Here is a 19,387-nt window from a genome sequence, read left to right as displayed (position 1 = left end):
AAAGCTTCAAGTTTCTTTGAAGGTTGGCTTTAATTATTCATTTAGTTTTGCAAAAGGATGTAAAAATGTGTTCCTTTCTATCAAATGTCTTTTACAAAAATAGTTTTACTGAGGAGTAGCTGCAGTTTGAACTAGTTCAAACACTGGAGGAAAAAAAGATGCTTCTAGTGACAAGTTCATTCCTTTTGAAGTCTGGAGGTAGGTTCTTGCAAGTCAATTCATCCATTTCCTTAAACAATTCATTTGAGGTACAGACTTGGAGGGTAATGTTTAAACATTACAGACAAACTCTGTGTGTGTGTGTGTGATGTGTAGTGTGACTGAGGAAAATTATTTGTAAGAACTTAGGAGCGACTTGGTTAATTTTTTTAAAGTTAATATAGCAATCTAGCAGAGAAGCTGAAACAAGTATTTAAAAAATTTTAATTAAAACCTTATAGAAACCTACATAGTCATACAGCAAGCGAGGAAGGAGATGGCTTCTTTGACTGTCATGAAGGATACGAAAAGATCTGCAGGTGATCAGAATCACCTGCCCAGTAAGTGTTTGCTCTTGCATTGCTTACGTCTAGCAGCATGTAGTAAGTATGGGGCTGTGAGTTCACTGTAACACTCAGAGGTAGTATTGAGTAGTGGGGATATTGCATCTCTGACTGAAAGTGCAGTTTGGATGTAGAGATGGTGAACGGAACCGAGGTAGAGCACCTTGTCAACCATCTTATGTCAAAAGGAAATGTATTACTTGAAGTGATGCGCAGGCTTTATTTGAGGTAAGTGGTCTTTTATGGAAACTGATAAGAGAGAAAGGGAGAGAAGAATGAACAGAGAGGGGAGAGAAAGAGAGAGAGAGAGAGAGAGAGAGGAAGAGAGAGGGCTTTTTTGTTTGAAAATTATTGTCTTTTATATAGCAAAAGAAATTTAGATTTCGCTCCTCCCACCTCATCATTCAGGTGAGTTTATCATGCATTCTTGTGTTGTACCTTTTCATTTATATTACAAAAAGGATAATTTTACTTGTCTAGGTTCCTTCAATGTTTTGAGGCCGACAAGTGGTATTTATTGCTAAATGGCATTTGGCTTTGTAGATTTCCTGAAAGTGAGTGCTGTGAGTAAATTTATTACTCCTGCTGATATGCGTGAGATTCATAAATATAGGAGTTAACATGTATGTGCTTACTTCCCTTTTTTTTTTTTGTTTTTTTGTTTTTTGTTGAAAAGCGAACACAACCTTTCCTGGTTTGTTAGCAGAATGAAAGGATACATTAGCATTTCGTCTCATTAGAAATAAAGTCAAAAATCATCAAGTAAGTGTCTACAAGATTATACGAAAAGGAGAGTCGCATCTAAGTCCTTATCTTTGGTGTTCTAAACAGAGAGTTCACTACGCTGCCAACGGGGTGGGGTGGCATCTGAGGTGTGCGCAGTGGTCACACACCACACTGTTCCTATGTGAATGCCAGCGGTCACAAAGGTGACACGATTCTGGTTTGCAGGCGGTGACTGTCTAAACCCATCGCAGTGCTTCTCACCCACCCACCCTTGCTCATCAGATCCACAATTAGTAGGTTAAGAAACAAAAGAGAACAGTCATAAAAAAGTTGCATTGTTAAACTGTGTCCCCCGTGTTTACAGCAGTTTTTCACTAAACCTGGGACTGTGAAGGGATTACAAAGAAAGTGATTAATAGTCCTTTTCAAGGTTATGTGATCTCGCCCGCCCCGCCCCGCCCCCGCCCCTCGCCCGCCCCGCCCGCCCCGCCCGCCCCGAGGAAAGTGGAAAGACCGTGGCAGTAGAGAGTAAGTGGTCACTGCAGTGTCTTCTCCCTTGGAAAGATCCAACTGCTGCTGAGGTAGAAATCGAACGTGGGCGCCCCCTAGTCCTCCTCCGCCGACTCTTGCGAGGATGTCTCTTCAGTCTCCTCCTGCAAGACACGGGGGCAGAGGGATTAAGCCTTCGCTTTGGCCACTATGCTGTGTGCACTGTTGCCGCACGCGCGCACAGAGGTGACCTGTGTCCACCATGCCTACAACAGTGGCTTCACACGGGGACTCGGTGATTGGCTTGCCCTCATTCCCAGGACTTCTGACCCTGTCATTGAGAAATCAACTTTCCTTTTTTCCCCCCCCCTCTCTTTTTATCCAGAGTTGCCTTTAGCCACTGTTGACTTAAGGCTTGACATCATGATGGCTGGTCAGCAAATTCAATTGTTTGCAGTCAGGAGACTGTCAGACTGGTGTAAGCTTTCTTGCCAATTAGAGTCAAAAAGGAATGGACTTATTTTTCCTGACAGCATGCCAGTCATCAGTTTTAAAAACTGGCATAATAGCCCCAAACCTAAAGTTAAGGGATTCTTTCTTAAGGCACAAACACACCCATCCTCACCATCCCCCACCAGACAGCGGCAATAATAGCTGATTCTTTCACTGTGCTTGCTAGATGAGATGCCTTGAAGTCAAGTCTCTGTTTAACAGATGAGAAAGACCAGAGCTCAAACGTGCAATGTTTGCCCATGGTAACAGGGCAAGTGGGGTCAGATTTGAGTTTGCAGGTGTCAGGACCTCTGTGTGATCACTAGGCGTCTATAGAAGCGGTGGGAGACATCAGTGAATGCACAGTCCAGAGTTAGTTCCTCATTCCTGCATTTATTAAAGCACATTTTGAGACAATGACCAAAGCTTGGCATAACTGCTCAATCTCAGTACTAAAGCCATCCACATCAGCCAAACATCTAATGGCAGACCAGCCAAGCAGAGAAAATCTAATACATATATTTTTGCAGGGCCTCCTCTCCATGTAAATCTAACTTCTCTTTTTCTCGTTCCTTATGGCTCTGGAATTTGTTGGGGGTTTTGCAAGCCAGCTTGACCTACAAGGTTCTCTTTTCTTTTGCTTATTTAACCAATGTGCAGTACCTTTTAGGACACGGGTGGTAAAAATGGAGAAAATAAACATTTCTGATAAAAGTGTCCTTAGTGAGAGGATGATTTTTATCAAATGCTGCGCATTGTCTCCTTAGATGGCATGTGAAAGCGATCTGGGAGAAGAGGTAAACATTGACTCCTGCAGCAGTGGAGCCCCTGTAAGAATGGCCAGCTTAAAACAGCTTATAACAGTCTTCATACTTTAATAGATTTGATTTTCCACATGGATTCATTTTGTCTGGGTGGCTAACTGACACAATTTATACCTCTCTTCCTTTCCCAGGTCACTACAGTACACCATTCAGTAAAGCATGCCTTAGAGCTTGTCTGCACTATATGACCAAACTTCCATTCATTAGTGTCTGAAACACTTCAGCTGTGAAAGGGCTTCTAAACGCTACCATGTGTGTCGCTTTTGCGTAAAAGCACCAAATAGGAGGGGGAGGCTCCACCATTGGGCACTCACATAATTTCATGAATGTGTGTGTGTGCATGTACACACACACACACACACACACACACACACACACAGCCACAAAGCCTCTATTGGGGCTTTAATACAGCTCACTGGTTATTGCAAACCTTTGGCAAAAGGTTTCAAACATTCTCTTTCCCCCAAAGACTGAGAGGGTTGTAAATCCTGGGAATAAACACACACGCACACACACACACACACACACACACACACACACACACACAGAGAGAGAATGGATTACAGCTTAAAAAATATAAGCATAGCAGCATCGAGTCATGAGATTTCACACCAGTTTTGTTTAGTCTGCTTTTGGTTTTGTGGGAAATGTACAGCATATGAAATGATCTCCCTTCTTCCAACCCCCAAACTGCAGGCTTCACATATTTAAACAGCAGGTTTATACCTCTTGATGAGGCAACAGGCCATGACCCTGAGATTCTCTGTGGAGAACTCGTCACAAAGGAGGATGTCGCATGATCAAAGCCATGAACAGACCAAAGGGAGAAAAGCCAAGGATCAGCTGCCCCATGACCTTGTCTTTTCACTTAATATTTAAATTCCAGAAAGTCACCAAACTGTTTGGCAGATATACTCTTTTGTCCACTCCCAAAGGACTCACTCCTTGTGACATGGGATGTGGACTTTCGCTTATTTCTCCAGAACAAACTGCAGCATAAAACCCGGCAGGTATATTTAATTCCACCTTCTCACAGTTAACATATTAATCAAATGCAGGCAGGTTGGAAAGCCTCCTGGACCTAGCTGTGATTATTTCATCTCTAACAGCTTGATCTATTTGGAAACTAGTCTTCAGAATCCGGAAGGAAATAGAATTTTCAGGCCATGAATTTACCAAGACCTTATACTAGAAGGAATGTGATCAACTTTTAAAAACATTCCCAGAAGCTTTGCCTGATCTGAGCTCCTGAAACTCCTGACACTCAGACCCCTTAGACACAACTCAGTGGGAAATGATGGTCCCTTTCATTGTTTCCTTTACTTAACAGTTCCTAGCACAACATGGGTAGTTGTTTTATTTATGTATCTTACCACTGACCTTGAAATTCTTCTGCAACTAACTATCAATTAGTACTGGGAATGTAACTAGGAGGTCAGGGTGGGAAGTCTCAGTCCATTAAGTTTTTGGTGGCAACATGGCCCTCACCTGCTCAGCACGATGGCTAGTGGAGAGCTCTCTTCTTGTCATGGCCTCTGCTGGCCATCCTCCAAAGAAAGGCATGGTTGCCAAGTAGATGATGCATGCAGGGTGGGTGTGGCATTTCCCACTTCTGCAAAACGTAGTTCATGGCTCTCTAAATAACCTGATCTTTTGTTATATGTGTGACTGCTGTAGCACAAGTGTGTAAGCCATTAAGATTAAGTTAGAAAATCAATCCGGGTATGTATAAGGGGATCACTAGATTTCACACAAGGTGACAAGCAGGAACAGAAAGAAGGGAGAAGCCCCTGGCCCTGAGGTCCTCCAAGGAATCTTGTTTCCATAGCAGAGCAACTGGTACAAACTCCTGAGCTTCAAAGCGCTCAGGTACCTTAAAAGCTATGGCCATGGATTGTGGATAATAGCTTGCATCTCCAGATGTTTTTAAAGATGGCTTCACATTTGTCACATGCCACCAAAGGACCTTTTGAAGTCTACAGCTCCCCGCAACCACTTTGCGGTAATAAAGAGATTAAAATACTATGGCCAAGAGTTGCATACATCTCATTAGGGGCTAGTTGGTGGAGGGGGCAAGCCAAATAGTAGCTCTCCAGTCAAGAAGGCTTACCTGTAGGAACGGGACTTCAGGGATGTTATGATAAGTGCACAGTGACATTTTTATGTGCACCAGCTGCTAAAACCTCTAAACATCGAACAGCTCTCAGACATTCTCACAGCTACTTTACAAAGACAAGTGAGGCCATACCATTCTGGAGTAAAATGTGTGAGTTTTTGTGGTAGAACTGACAGGAGAGAAAAAGAAGGTGGGAAAATTTGGAGAACTATATTTGTATTATAGCTATTTCAAAATAGCACTCATTTTACCTTTGTTTTCTTTATTTCATGGAAAAAAAGGAGTTTCATAGAGGTGACTTTTTCACTGCTTTGGCTAACTATGAAAAAAAATCCCTACAACCTAGAAAAATAGTTTTTATATATTACTCTTCTTTCTACTTGATTAAACATGGTGCATGTTGTATGTACCTTTGGGAACAAGTGATTGCCAAAAGGAGAAAGAATATAGTTTGATACCCAAACTTCACTTGTAATGATTGATAACATCTTACAATGTTCTAGTTTAATCATAGATCTTACCACGTGGATAGAAGCAAGAGTGTGAACTAGAATGAAGTTCAATGTTGAAAAGCTGAGACAGAAGCTCTGGGTTTAATTTTCAGAGGCAGACTAAACAGCAGGTCTGCAGTAGAAAAGGCCAGTAAACTAAATGGAATTGGGAAGTGGGGATTCTTCCTTGGCAAACTTGGGAGGCTGTTGGTAACTATGATATCTCTCTGTGTGTAGTAAGCCATGCAATGCTGGTGAAGTTCATGTTGGATTTAATAAACTCTGATAGTTTTTCTTTAATCCAAAGAGTTTTGCAAGTTTTTAATTGCATGACATGATGCCAAACAACATGTGTAATTTTAAGCTATTTCAGCTGCAAACCTAAAAGTACCTGGTCATCAAGGAAGAGAAGTTGCAGCTGAATGGTATTATTTTTGTCATCTTAATATTAAACATGCTAAACTCTTTGAAGTCTCAGAGAGACACTGTGGTGGTATGAATCATAAACTCATGTGTTTTTAGTATTTGGTCCCTAGCTGGTGGCAGTTTGGGAGGTGGAGTCTTGCTGGAAGAGGTGTGTTTTAGGATATGTTTTGGGGTGTTATAGTCCAGCTTTATCCTTGCCAGAGCTCAGCTCACTTTTGCTGCTTTCTGCCAGCTGCTGTGACTAGATGTGATGTTCAGGATCTGCTCGATCATTCTTTCCCTGCCGTGCTGACACTTCCCCATTAGACTGTAAGCCAACATAAATCGTTTACTCGTATCAGCTGCTTTCGTCAGTGATTTTGTCCCAGCAATGAGAAGGTAACTACAAAAGGCATACTTAAGAGTCCTTTTGTGTGTGTGTTTCAAGATAATCCTGTCAAAATAGAAGGTCAATTTTTTAACTTCCAGCTGAAGGAAGCTGCAAGACCCACAGGACCACAAAGCCAAGTTTTTATGGTTTTTCTGTGAGATTTTTTAACTCAAAACTAGCTTGGGCTGTTTTACCTCATGGAAAATGATTATTTCCTCCAACTAGGAAAATTTTATAACAGAGTTTTTAAAATGTCTCTCTCTCTCCATATATATATATATATATATATATATATATATATATATATATATACACATCACACATATACACACACACACACACACACACACACACACACACACCCCCAAGCAAGTATAAAGGATTCTGGTGGAAATGCTGGACCAAGACGAGATTTGAGAAGTTGGTCTATTTACAGTATATGTGTTGATCTTTTAGCTACATGGTTATAACAATATATAAGTAACAGGTTCACTTTGTAGATGTCACCATCAAATTGTAGAGGTTGCTTTGAAGGTTTTCCATATATGTGCTCCAAAAAAAAAAAAAAAAAAAAGGAGGCTGCTCTTAGATGTCACTGACTATGGGTGCCAGCTGTGGCATGAGAGATTGTGCAATAGTGCCTTACTCCCACTGTGTGAACTCTGCATTGTGGTGTGACAAAAAAACTGTGACAACCATATAAATAAAAATCCAGTAAGACTACCATGTGCAATGCAATGGTGATCATTAACTTGATTTAGCATTTGTTTCATTACCTGTGATTCAGCAATAGATCTTGAGAAAGAAAAACACTACCATTAAACAATTCTCTCACAGAAAATTAAAGACGTATTGGAATCTTAAAATATACTTCTTTTGGTCCTGGGGGTTGTATGTAGGACCTTGCCCATGCTAGGCAATGCTCCACCATGGAGCTGTACCCTCAATTGCTTTTTCTGTTTTTATTTTTAGATGAGGTCTCATTAATTTGCCTGGGCTTATCTGTACGATGAGACTTGGCCTAAAATGCACTTCTGTCCATCTTGTTTTTGCCCTTGATAGAGTTCCATCACTGGCAGTATTGCAACAGAGGCAATGCTGGTCCTTGGGATACTATAAATATCTCCATCCTGTGATCAAGGGCTATTTAAAAAACATTGAGACAGTAGCCACATATTTTGAAATAGAGAAATCATTTCATATCAAAACTAACTGCAAATTTCAAGAGCCATGATTTAGTTTTTAAATATTTTTATTTATTAGAAAGAGAAAGAGACAATGGGCATGCCAGGGCCTCTAGCCTGCGGAAACAAACTCCAGATGCATGTACTATCATGTACATCTGGCTTACATGGGTTCTGGGGAATCAAACCTGGGTCCCTAGTCTTCATAGGCAAGTACCTTAACCACACTCTCTCCAGCCCAAGGGCCATAATTTCTGAGGGTTATGTGTTTGATCAGTTTTACCGTATCAGTTCTAATTCTTTTTTTTTTTTAATTTTTGTTGTTATTTTATTTATTTTAGAGCAATAGACAGAGAGAAAGAGGCAGAGATAGAGAGAGAGAATGGGCGTGCCAGGGCCTCCAGCCACTGCAAACAAACTCCAGACGCGTGCGCCCCCTTGTGCATCTGGCTAACGTGGGTCCTGGGGAATCAAGCCTCAAACTGGGGTCCTTAGGCTTCACAGGCAAGCGCTTAACCACTAAGCCATCTTTCCAGCTCTGTTCTAATTCTTATAGAAGGAAACTTGTATGTAAAAGATGACTACAGATGTAGCAAAAAGATCCTTGTATGAAGAAAATATTTAGGAGGATCTCCAAAATCACCCAGGAATGTTCTTATATTTATGCAAAATGATTTTAAGGTATGGTTAGGCTCAAGTCTGTTTAATGGTCATATTCCAGAGTTACTCATTGGTGGCAGACTAGGAGAAGCCTTTCCCCTTGGTTTTATATGTGTACCAAATACTATTTAGCCTGTTGGACTTGTTGTCAAGGAATAGAGCATTTCTGGATTTTAGTCAAAATTGTACTAACATTTTTCATTATCCTGAGTTATGACTTTTGAATAAGACTGGAAATATCAATAATCATAGTAGTCAATAAGTAACTGTGCAGCTGAGTGATCAGCAAATATTTCCTAATATTTAATCTTAAAGCACTTTCTTAGAAAAGCCAATTATTATTTTTCCATATAAATTGGTATCAGCAAGCATGGCTACTATGAAAAAATTGAACCAAAAATTTGATTTGATCCAGCTTACATGCAAATGAAGAGCCTTTTGCCGCATGAGTAGGAAAAGAAGACACACATCGCTATTTTTCATGGGAAGCCTATTCCATTAACTTCTACATAGTTAAAGAAAAAAACACACAAACAACCTTGCAGCAAATGTGTTAAGTACAGAGACACTAAATTTTACCAGATTGAGTTTTACAAATGGCCTCAAATTGAGTGTTTTTTCTCACTTCCATGAGAAGTTATATTATCTCTAAATGACAATCTATGCCAACAGCTTCCCTCACCTTGCCAATATTCCTTTCTGACAACTGTTAGCTGAGCTAATTACTTCATCTGTTTATAGTTAGTGATCATTTTCCTGGGCTTTCTCTGCACTCGAATTTTCCTGAGCTGCTATGTCCTTGAGCTACTTTCTGAAGAGCTAAATGTTGGTTTCAACGTTGCTTACTCCTTTTTGCCTTGACCTTTGCAATGCCAGGGGTCAGAAGTTAAATCAAAAAGCACTTCCTAGACCACAAAAACAGGGTCACTCCGGGAAGTCTTTGATAGGATCCATCATGTTTTGCCACTTGGTACCAAACATTGACTGGCCTACAAAATGTTTTCCCAGCTTGAAAGAAGCACATGTGGGAAGATCAATCACTCGGGGCTCTTTATGACTTAGGGTGGTATAAATCACATGGTCCCTGAGCAAGCCGACCCGGTGACTGCTTGCAAGTCTGATTTATGATGAACTCTTTACTGCACTGGCTAAGGCACCATGTAAAAGATGAGTGCTAGAGAGAGCATGCGCTCCCTTCTTTCCATCCTCCTTCCTTTCTCTGTGCATCTAGACTAGGAACCCTCAGGGAAACCACCTTCTTTGAGAAGGATGGGCTGACTGCCATTCACTGACATGCTTGTCCCAAAAAGAAATCTCTCATTTCTCCAAACATTGTTTAGTTTGTTTGAAATATAAACATTCTGAAAACTGCCCTTGAAGTTTCTGTTAAAAACATTCAACTATTTTTTTTTTTTAAGCAGCAGGTTATCCCATAATAATATCTGAAGCTTATTGGGAGTCCTTTGCCTGGTGCACACCACCCACAGAAGATGTGTCTTGCAAATAAGAAATCCATGTTGAAACAAAAAGCTTGGCTTTGAGTCTTTTAGAAACTGAAAGCTTCCCAATTCTCCTAATGGGAGCTTGAAAAGAGCAGGGTTATATCTTTCTCCATTGGGAAATGTTTAGCTTGCCAGTGAACAATACAGATTGAAATGATGGCATGTTATAAGAAATTTTTAAAACTTGTTTTTCTCTTGGTAAGGCTGAGATGAGGAAAAGTGTCTGAATTGGATATAAGGTGTCACTTCCATTCTCAACTTAAAGCCTTAAAGTGGGGATCATGACACAGTAAAAACTGGGACAAGCTAGTAATCCCTTTCAAGTTGTCTGAGAGATATGTTTTTATAAAAATAAGAAACTGGCGAAGCATAGTTCCTGACACTAACAATAGCAATCAATCTATTATTATTTTCCACTTAAAATGAAATTGAGAATCATATGTCTAAGAATTTAACTGTTTCCACTTGTTAAAGAACTAGCCATTTTCTATTTCTAATGATCTGTAGCTAGCTAACATATTTATTGTTTGTTTATTACTTAAGAAATAAAGTTTTTGGTAAGCATTGTTTTCATAATTTTAAAAAGTTATTTGCATTTTGCAGATATTTTTAAAGATTTTTATTTTTTAAAAGATTTTTATTTTGATTTATTTATTTACTAGAGACAGAAAGAGAAAGAGAGAGAGAGAGAGAGAGAGAGAGAGAGAGAGAGAGAGAGGAAATGGGCATACCAGGGCCTCTAGCCACTGCAAACAAACTCCAGATGCATGTGCCACCATGTGCATCTGGCTTATGTGGGACCTGGAGAATCGAACCTGGATCCTTAGGTTTCACAGGCATGCACCTTAACCACTAAGCCATCTCTCCAGCCCCAGATTTTTTTTTTTTTTTTTGTCATTAGGGCTTAAGGGATGATTACCTGCCCATTAAGATTATAGGATATATTTGCGGTTTGAAACTCAAAGCACTTGGTCCAATTTCCAAACTCAAACCCTCACAGTAGAGCTTCCCTTAAGCTTTTATAAGCACATACATATGCTTATATATGCAAACACATATGTACATGCTGAAATTTGTCATAATTCTGAATTTGCCTCTTTGGAATGACATTTGCTACTTTTTATCCCAGATGGCAAGGGCATATTTTACCATAGTGTCTGTAATTTCTTATACACAGAACACACACAGGGAAAATGATTCTGATGGCTTTCATTCTAATAAAAGAATTTAGCAATTCTTCCTATTAAAATTTTTATTAATAACTAATGAAAATGCTTAGTCAAAAAGAGAATAATTTTGAATTAATTAAAATTTCTGAGATGAAATTTCAGGAGATGAAAAATTTAGCAGCCAAGTCAGAACATACCCCCTGGTGTTTTTATGATTGTGAATCTTTCATAATGTTTTTGGGACTTAGGGAAGAATCATTGTAATTATGCCATTTTCATAGATGGATAGACAGGAGAAAGCCCAGGGATGGGACCAGAATGAAATACCCAGGTTGCGTTACACATGGTAGAACTGTTTTCTTTACATGAAACATATTTAATTGTGCTGAAATTGTCACCACCTCAAAATAGGACCTGAATGTAGACTCCTAAAGTGCTTTCATGAAGAAAGGATATGGGCCTGAGTTAATCCAGACTGCCACATGGAAAAGCCATCTGGGAGAATATTTTGAAAGAAACAGATGGAAAAGGAAGGGATTCTTTTGCTGTGTACAATTTACATTATCCTCAACGAACTTCCATGTAGTCCCCGTGTTTATACAATTCATCATAGTGTCCCAAGACAATATAAATGAGGTAGTCCATTGAGCTTGAGCTCTTTTTTTTCTAATTCTAGGTCTGAGACTTTCTCCTTCAAAGGGCAAATTTAAAGCAAGGTCTGTATAAAAGCCAGACTGATCCATGAACATCAACCCAACTCACTTTTGGCTTCTTGGAGATTCCTATTTCTCTTGGGAAAAAATATGTGATTTCACTTACATTCTACTTGGGGATTTAAAGCTCAATTCGCCATCCATTGCAGACATATTAATGATCTCTCTTTGTGAAATATCTGCCCTGACTTTCTACCTTTGTACATGCCACTGATTTAATCCATGACATCTCTTCTTTATGTCCACATTATAGCAAAATCAAAGAAAACAATAAAATTCAACTTTTCAAGAATTTATCCCCTTGTTAGTCCATGACATTTTACTTATTTATCTATATCCTCTATGGGGGGTAATATATGCATTGACTCTTTGTGGCCATTCACTCATTAAAACAATGTTAAAACATCTCTCTCTCTCTCTCTTTCAGAATACGTTCATCCCTGACTGTCCATTGGGATCATGAAGAGAGTTCATAGAAAATGCTTTGTACAGGTTTCCAAAGCAAATAAGCAGACTTGATGAACAATCTCTTAAGCCTTTGGTTGTTGGTAAATGTTTAACAACTTGCTCTCCAGGGAAAAAATAATCATCTGGATAAGCAGCACGTATCTGTTTCCATGTTGCAAATACTCTCACATAGTAGATTTCATGTGACCTACTCATCGTCACTGAACATAGAATGAATCTGAAAGAGATGCTCACCACTGTTTTACAAGGGTACAGAAATTTCATCTATGTGGGGCTGGAGAGATGGCTTAGCGGTTAAGCGCTTTCCTGTGAAGCCTAAGGACCCCGGTTCGAGGCTCGGTTCCCCAGGTCCCACGTTAGCCAGATGCACAAGGGGGCGCACGCGTCTGGAGTTCGTTTGCAGAGGCTGGAAGCCCTGGCGCGCCCATTCTCTCTCTCCCCTCTATCTGTCTTTCTCTCTGTGTGTCTGTTGCTCTCAAATAAATAAATAAAAAAAAATTAAAAAAAATTTCATCTATGTTTATATATAATCTTTAGGTTATTTTAATTTGGAGCCATGTCTAAGAACCTATGAATTACACAGTTCCCTAGTATATGAGCACTTTCATTTAATGAATTTTCCTCATAATACCAAGAGTAGATTGAATCCATGTTTACAACTCACATATGATTATAAATCTTCAGTTCACAGCCTGTGATGTAACATCAAGCATTGCAATGTCCTTTGACTCAAATGCACAAAACTGCCCATTCACTTTCTTTTGAGTTACTTGCTGATAAAGGATGAGAGGCTAACAATATGGGATTTCCTACTGAAAATGTCAAGCGGATATTTAAATTTGTTTAGTTATATTATTTACAAATATTCAAACACATTTTTACTGTTCTATGTTTTACTTTGCTTCTAGGTTTGGGAATAGCAAAGAGAATAATTTTTTGTTCTATAGTCACTCTGCATATATTCCACTTAAAACATATGTAATTATTTGAATTCACGTCCCCTGGGTCCTTATACATACTTGAAAGCTTTAATTTTATTCCAAGCAGAATTTTTAAAGAGTAGTAGACATATAAGAGTGCCCAGATGGTGTTTTCTAGGCAAAGTGATTCTGTTCTAAAAGAACCAGATACTAGATACTTCTTACAGGTCTTTAGAGAAAGTATTTCTATGAGTAATTTTAATGATACAAAAGAGGTCTATGAAGATCTTGATAACTCATGACACCAATAACTTACCTTATTATGTTCTACACAGGTATCTTAAATGTTTATTTAAATTCAAGTAGGAAGAGACTAGCAGCACATTCTTGTACATTGATACGTAACATTGTTGGCAATCATGATTAATTTATTCTTTAGTTATGTTTTATTCAAGATGTCTTTCCTCAATAAATAGTTATTTTATGCTGCTGTGTATAGACTATACTTAGGACAAGGAACTCCAGGCTCTGGCCCCCAAAACAGTAAGGCTTATTTTAATGTTGCAGTTATTTTAAAGCAAGATCTTAGTCATTTATCTGAAAAACTAGTTAGTATCTAAGCTTCACTAGAGATGTTTTAGGATCATAAAATATTACAGAAAAACATAGTGATAAGCTATGCTTTTTGTTATGAATTAAGTGATTTATAATTAGTAAGTTCTGGATCAGGTCAAAGGAATATGGACAATTAAGAGGAAAGGACAAAAATTGATGTTTAAGTCTTCGTAAAAAAGAAAACTATGTATTTACTAATGGTCCTAAAATAAAATAACTTTATATTTTATAATATTTATATTTTCATTTACACTGAAGACCTTGATTTGGGGGATTTTTAATAACATAGTCTCAGACTACAAATTCCTAACTCTGAAAAGACACAACACATTTTTAAGGAGGTTTCAATGCTGACATAATCAAAATGAGAAAATTCTGATTAAAATAAAAGTTTAATTTGATAAATTTTTCTAGTACATATTTGATTTTACTTTAGCTCTTTTGGGAGGAGAATAATAATGACCATTTTTTACCTGAGCAGGTTTCTTCTGAACGACTTGTTGTGGCTAGGGAAGAAACAAACAAAAAGAAGTGTTATATTTTAAAAGGAACATACGTAATGAAAAAGAAACCCCAGTATACAAGTTCTAAGTGTAGACTTGTATGTACAAAGCAAAGAAGACAATTTAACATTCAAATAGTTCATCTAAAGGTCAAAGAGTGTTTGTTCAAAATTTCTATTTGTTAAGGAAATAGGGTACAGGTTATTTACCAATTTTATTGAAATAAATTTCCTACTGGAATAACTTTGCTTTTAGTTTGCATTTCACAAAATTTAGAGAGTGGAAAGATCTAATTTACTAATAGTTTATGAACCACTATTAAGCAATAGTTAATTTTACCAAGATAAAATTCAGATATCATGTAATTTTTTCAGAGTAATTCCTTAAAGCAATTCAGAGTAGATTTTAATATATTCTGAGGACTGTGCAACAACCACCATAATCTAATTGTAGAACATTGTTATTTCCTCTATAATAAAGTTTATATCTATTTGATCACTCTCCATTCTTTTCTAACTCCTTAGCTGACCACTGTTCTGTTTTCTGTCTCATAAACTTGCCTAGTCTAGACATTTGATCTAAGTAGAATCATATAATATGTCATCTTTTGCATCTGTCTTCTTTCCTAGGCTTAATGGTTTGTTTGGGGGGGGCTGTCATAATGTAGCATTAGTGATGATTAATCTTCATTGTCAACTTGATTGGATTTATAATCACCATGGAAATATACCTGCCTCTGAGGGTGTTTAACTGAAGAGGGAAAGCCCACCCTGAATGCTAGTGGTGCATTTTATGGGCTGGGGTCCCAAAATGGATGAAAGGCGCAAGTGAACTGAGCACCAGCATTCGTCTTTTTCATCTTCCTGACTGTGGACCAATGGCCAGCTGTCTTATCCTCCTGCCGCCTTGCTGGCTCTGCCAGGATGAATTTTATCCCCTCATACTATAAACCAAAATAAACCCTTCTCTCCTTAAGTGGCTTTGGTCAGGGATTTTGACATAACAGTGAGAAAGACAGACATATAGCATTGGTACTTTGTTGCTTTTTATGCCTATTAATATTTGCTTGGATGAACCACATTTTAAAAATTCTTTTTTATTTATTTGTTAGAGAGAAAAAAAGAGTGGAAGAGAAAGAGAAAACAGTAATGGATACACCAGGGCCTCTAGCCTTTGCAAACTAACTCGAAACACATGTGTCACCTTGTGCAGATGGCTTACATGGGTACTGGGTAATCGAACCTAGGTCCTTAGGCTTTGTAGGCAAACACCATATGCTATCTATCCATTCAACCACTTGTGGACATTTGGGTTATTTTTAACCTCTTGGTTATTAGGAACAGTTCTACCATGAGAAATCATATAAATATATATTTTTTTCTAATATAGATGTGTTTTTCAGTTCTTGTGGGCAATCTAGGAGTCACTTGCTGGGTGATAATGGCAATTATTTTTCTACTTTCTCAACAGCTGCCAGCTGGGTTTCCAAAGCAGCTGTACTGTTTTACAGAAACACAAGAGAGCTCTCATTTCTCCACATATGAGCCAACGCCGGCTATGGTCTTCTTTTAAACTATAGATCTCCAACTGGGTGGAAAGTTGAATGCCATTGCTCCGATTTGTATTTCCCCCATGACTCATGATGTAAGGCACTTTTTATGTGTTTATTGGCTATCAGTGTATCTTCTACGGAGAAATGTTTGTCCCAATGCTTTGCTCACTTAAAAACTGGGTTATAGACCTTTGCAACACCAAATCCTAAGAGTTCTTTAAATTTCGGGATACAAAGCTTTATCAGATATATGACTTGCAAACATTTTAATCCATTCCATGTGTTCATTCACTTTCATGATTGTATCATGTAAAGGGAATTTTTTGCATTGACACCTACATACTTCATTGATGAAGAGATAAAATGCTTATCTTTTGAGTAAAGCATCTGAGGAAAATATTTTCTACAACCTAAATTGATTTTTCATTAGAGTATTAGACAATCTTTGTTATTCTTTGGAATATAAAAGGTGGGTATGAAGCCCAAGATATTTGATAGATAATTTCTAGATCTCACACTCCTATAAGAACATAAACCTTATGTAGATTACACATTGCTAAAGTTTACAAGTATAACTGAATCACATTGCTACAATTTTCCAAATAACAGAAGTTGGTGGAAATTCACTGTGTCATTTCCTTTTCAGAATTTCTGTGGTGGTGTGATATTTTCTTGCTGGCATATTAAAAATATATAAAACTACCCTCAGAGCTTTGTTACTTTAGATGGATAAGATTTTTAAAAGGAAGAAAAAAAAAAAAAGGCAAGATGCTTTTAAAAGAAAGTTCTTCCTTGTGTCTTTAAATTACAGTGGAACTGACATCATTATCAAAGGCCAGGTTTGGAGATGATGTTTTCTCCAGGTGGACTCGAACCAGGGAAGACTAGAACTTCCTGCCTCTTGGGACTCAGAAGCCTGTGCTGAGAGAGTATTCATTTCAAAAGGGTCATTTCTAAGAACAGCCTGCTTCTCTTCCTCCTCTTTTTTCTTTTTCCCTGCCAATTACACCTGTACTCATGTTTACTCCCAAACCGTTTCAAATCCACACATGCCCTCACAGGCTGCCTGCTTCCTACTGCTCAGAAGTCCCCTCCTCTTTTGGCCGAGGATCCCCATTCATGTGACTGTGGTGCAGCGCGTCTCAATGAAACCCTCTGAGAGGGCCGCCAGCTCGCCCAATTTCCATGAATTAGGTCCTGACACTTCAATGAGAGGAAAGACAATGTCTGAACCTCTGCCAGCCCTGGCTCCCGGCCTAGTCCATGTCACAGAACTTCTACCATCTACGCTTAGACACAGCACTTCATCCTTCTCAGGCCACCAAACAAACAGACCCTTGAATGCTTTCAGGGCTGGCTGCGGTGAAAGCTGCCGGGCTGTTTTCCCAGCCTCTGGCACCCACTGGCTACAGACTGTGCAGAGAAAGTTTTTTTGTTGTTGTTTGTTTTGTTTTTATTTTTATGAATGGCTTTGGTTAAAAAAAAAAAAAGGCAGAGTGAATCATAATACTATTGCCATTCATAAAAAGGAGGAAAAAAAACACAAAATTGTCAGCTGGAAAGCTTTTCCGACACCACACTGCTAGCCTCTTATCTTCAGTGAGGCATTGCCCAACTTAGATACAGACAAATGGCCTCCTCAGGCTTCTTTCAATGCATTTTTATAAGAATTCAATGGTAACTCTTTCTCTCTCTCTTTGTGTGTGTGTGTATGTGTGATGCTCAGTGCATGCACATGTGTGTGCATATACACTTGATCCTTGCACACATGTGTGGAGGTCAGAGGAGGAAGTTGGGGTCCTCCTCTATTGCTCTTCTGCCTTGTTTCCCTGACATGAGATCTCTCACTGGACCTGGAGCTTGTCTTTTTTTGTTTGTTTGTTTAGATTGGCTGACCAAAAAGCTCCATTGACCCTCCAGTCTTGGCACCCCCACACCCCAGCACCACTGTGCTGGCATGTGTGACCATGCCTGCCTTTTGTTCACGGGGCTCGGAACTGAACTCAGGTCCTCATGCTGGCGAAGTCAGTGCTCCTTCACTCTGAGCCACCTCCATAGTTCAGGCTTATTACCTTTTTGAGGTGGTTAACAGTATGTTTTCATGCACATTAAAGAAGAAGTAATACTTTACACATGTATTTCCTATGTGAAGGCTAAAATATTTTATATTTTTAACATCTTTCTGATTTGTGATTGGGTGGGCCCAGGTCTTACTGTTTTCACTTTCTCACGAGGAAACTAAGGCAGAAGGACGTTAGATAATCTCTTTGAGATCATTTTCTAAAACTAAAACAACTCGACTCTATTAATTCTCTTAATCTCTTGAATAATGTTCACAGGAAATCCATCCACCTTCAGAAAAAAAAAAAAGTCCCAAGAGTCAGTTGAGAAGGAAAAGCCACCTTTCTGGCCTTGAATCTATCCCTGGGTTCACCTTCCTCTGGGGATCTCCTAGGACATCCCCTGCCCCCCTTCCAGGGCCATCATTGTCAGGGAAGGCCATTCTTTCCAATTCCTCAGCATGGCCCCGCGCAAACTTAAGTTGCTGAAGTCTACAAGAGGCCTGCAAGGTCCAGCTGCCATTCCTCGAGTGGAGATTCCTTTCTAATAACTTGTGAAGGATCCCAGTAAGGTGTTCTTACAGACATGGATTTCATGCTGACTGTTCTATGGAGCAGACAGCAAAGCCTTTCACGTTTGTGAGGACCTTTCAAGGATTCTGCTTCTGATAAGCGTCAGCTCACCATCATTTATATATTGCTAGTGCTGATCATCTCTGTGCCCAAGATTTGGAGTTCATTATGTTACGATGCTTTCAAAAACCTTGCTATGAAATTCTTCTCATTTAAACTTTTAAAGCACCATCAATGAAAAGTAGCTTCCTCACAGAACAAAACATCATCAACACAGTACTTAGAAGAACTGCACTGCATTCCTATGTTAAAACAGACTTGTGAATTGGAATCTGTTGATGGAATATACTATACAAAGATAAAAAGGGGGGGCTGGAGTGATGGCTTAGCAGTTAAGTGCTTGCCTATGAAGCCTAAGAACCCCGGTTTGAGGCTCCATTCCCCAGGACCCATGTAAGCCAGATGCACAAGGGGGCGCACGCGTCTGGAGTTTGTTTGCAGTAGTGGAGACCCTGATGCACCCATTTTCTCTCTCTCTCTGTTGCTCTCAAATAAATAAATATAAATATAAATAAAAAAGGGGCTCTCTGTAACCACACAGACCCCAATGTACGCTTATTTAGTGTCCAGTGTGCTGTAAAAGTGCAGAGCATGTAAGAAAACAGAAAGGAGGTGGCTGGGGATCAAACTCAGTTCCTCACACTTATGAGGCAAGCACTTTATCAACTGAGCTATCTCCCAGGTCCTAAGAGTCTAAGAGTAGTTATGCTTAAGTAACTTCATTGACACCATACGAGGGGGGTGGTTATGACTGTCTTATACAAGTGGAACCAGATTCACTGGTCTAAGTTGGTTTTCCAATATATCCATTCCATGTGGACAAAATTTCAGTAAATGACCATTTATTGCCAATTACTTCAACTGCTTTAAGTCCTTTATGGGAAACAAAAAAATGAGGGGCAAAAATTGATAAGGAGATGCAGCTCAGATTC

General features: G+C 39.0%; 1 protein-coding gene across 1 annotated transcript in view; it reads right to left on the bottom strand.

Annotated features, from left to right (window-relative positions):
- Nucleotides 1-1,768: 1,768 nt before the first annotated feature.
- Nucleotides 1,769-19,387, bottom strand: part of Hmga2 (high mobility group AT-hook 2) — a 128,902-nt gene continuing 111,283 nt past the window's right edge. The window contains exons 4-5 of the mRNA XM_045153316.1: nucleotides 14,181-14,213; nucleotides 1,769-1,921 (exon numbers count right to left, since the gene is read on the bottom strand). Coding sequence (XP_045009251.1) covers nucleotides 1,874-1,921; nucleotides 14,181-14,213 — 81 coding nt within the window. The 3' untranslated portion in view covers nucleotides 1,769-1,873. The remainder of the gene's footprint in view (nucleotides 1,922-14,180; nucleotides 14,214-19,387) is intronic.

This window comes from Jaculus jaculus, chromosome 6 (assembly GCF_020740685.1).
Source record: "Jaculus jaculus isolate mJacJac1 chromosome 6, mJacJac1.mat.Y.cur, whole genome shotgun sequence".
NCBI lineage: Eukaryota > Metazoa > Chordata > Mammalia > Rodentia > Dipodidae > Jaculus > Jaculus jaculus.
The sequence above is the reverse complement of the archived record's forward strand: the minus strand, read 5'-3'. Positions and strand labels throughout refer to the sequence as shown.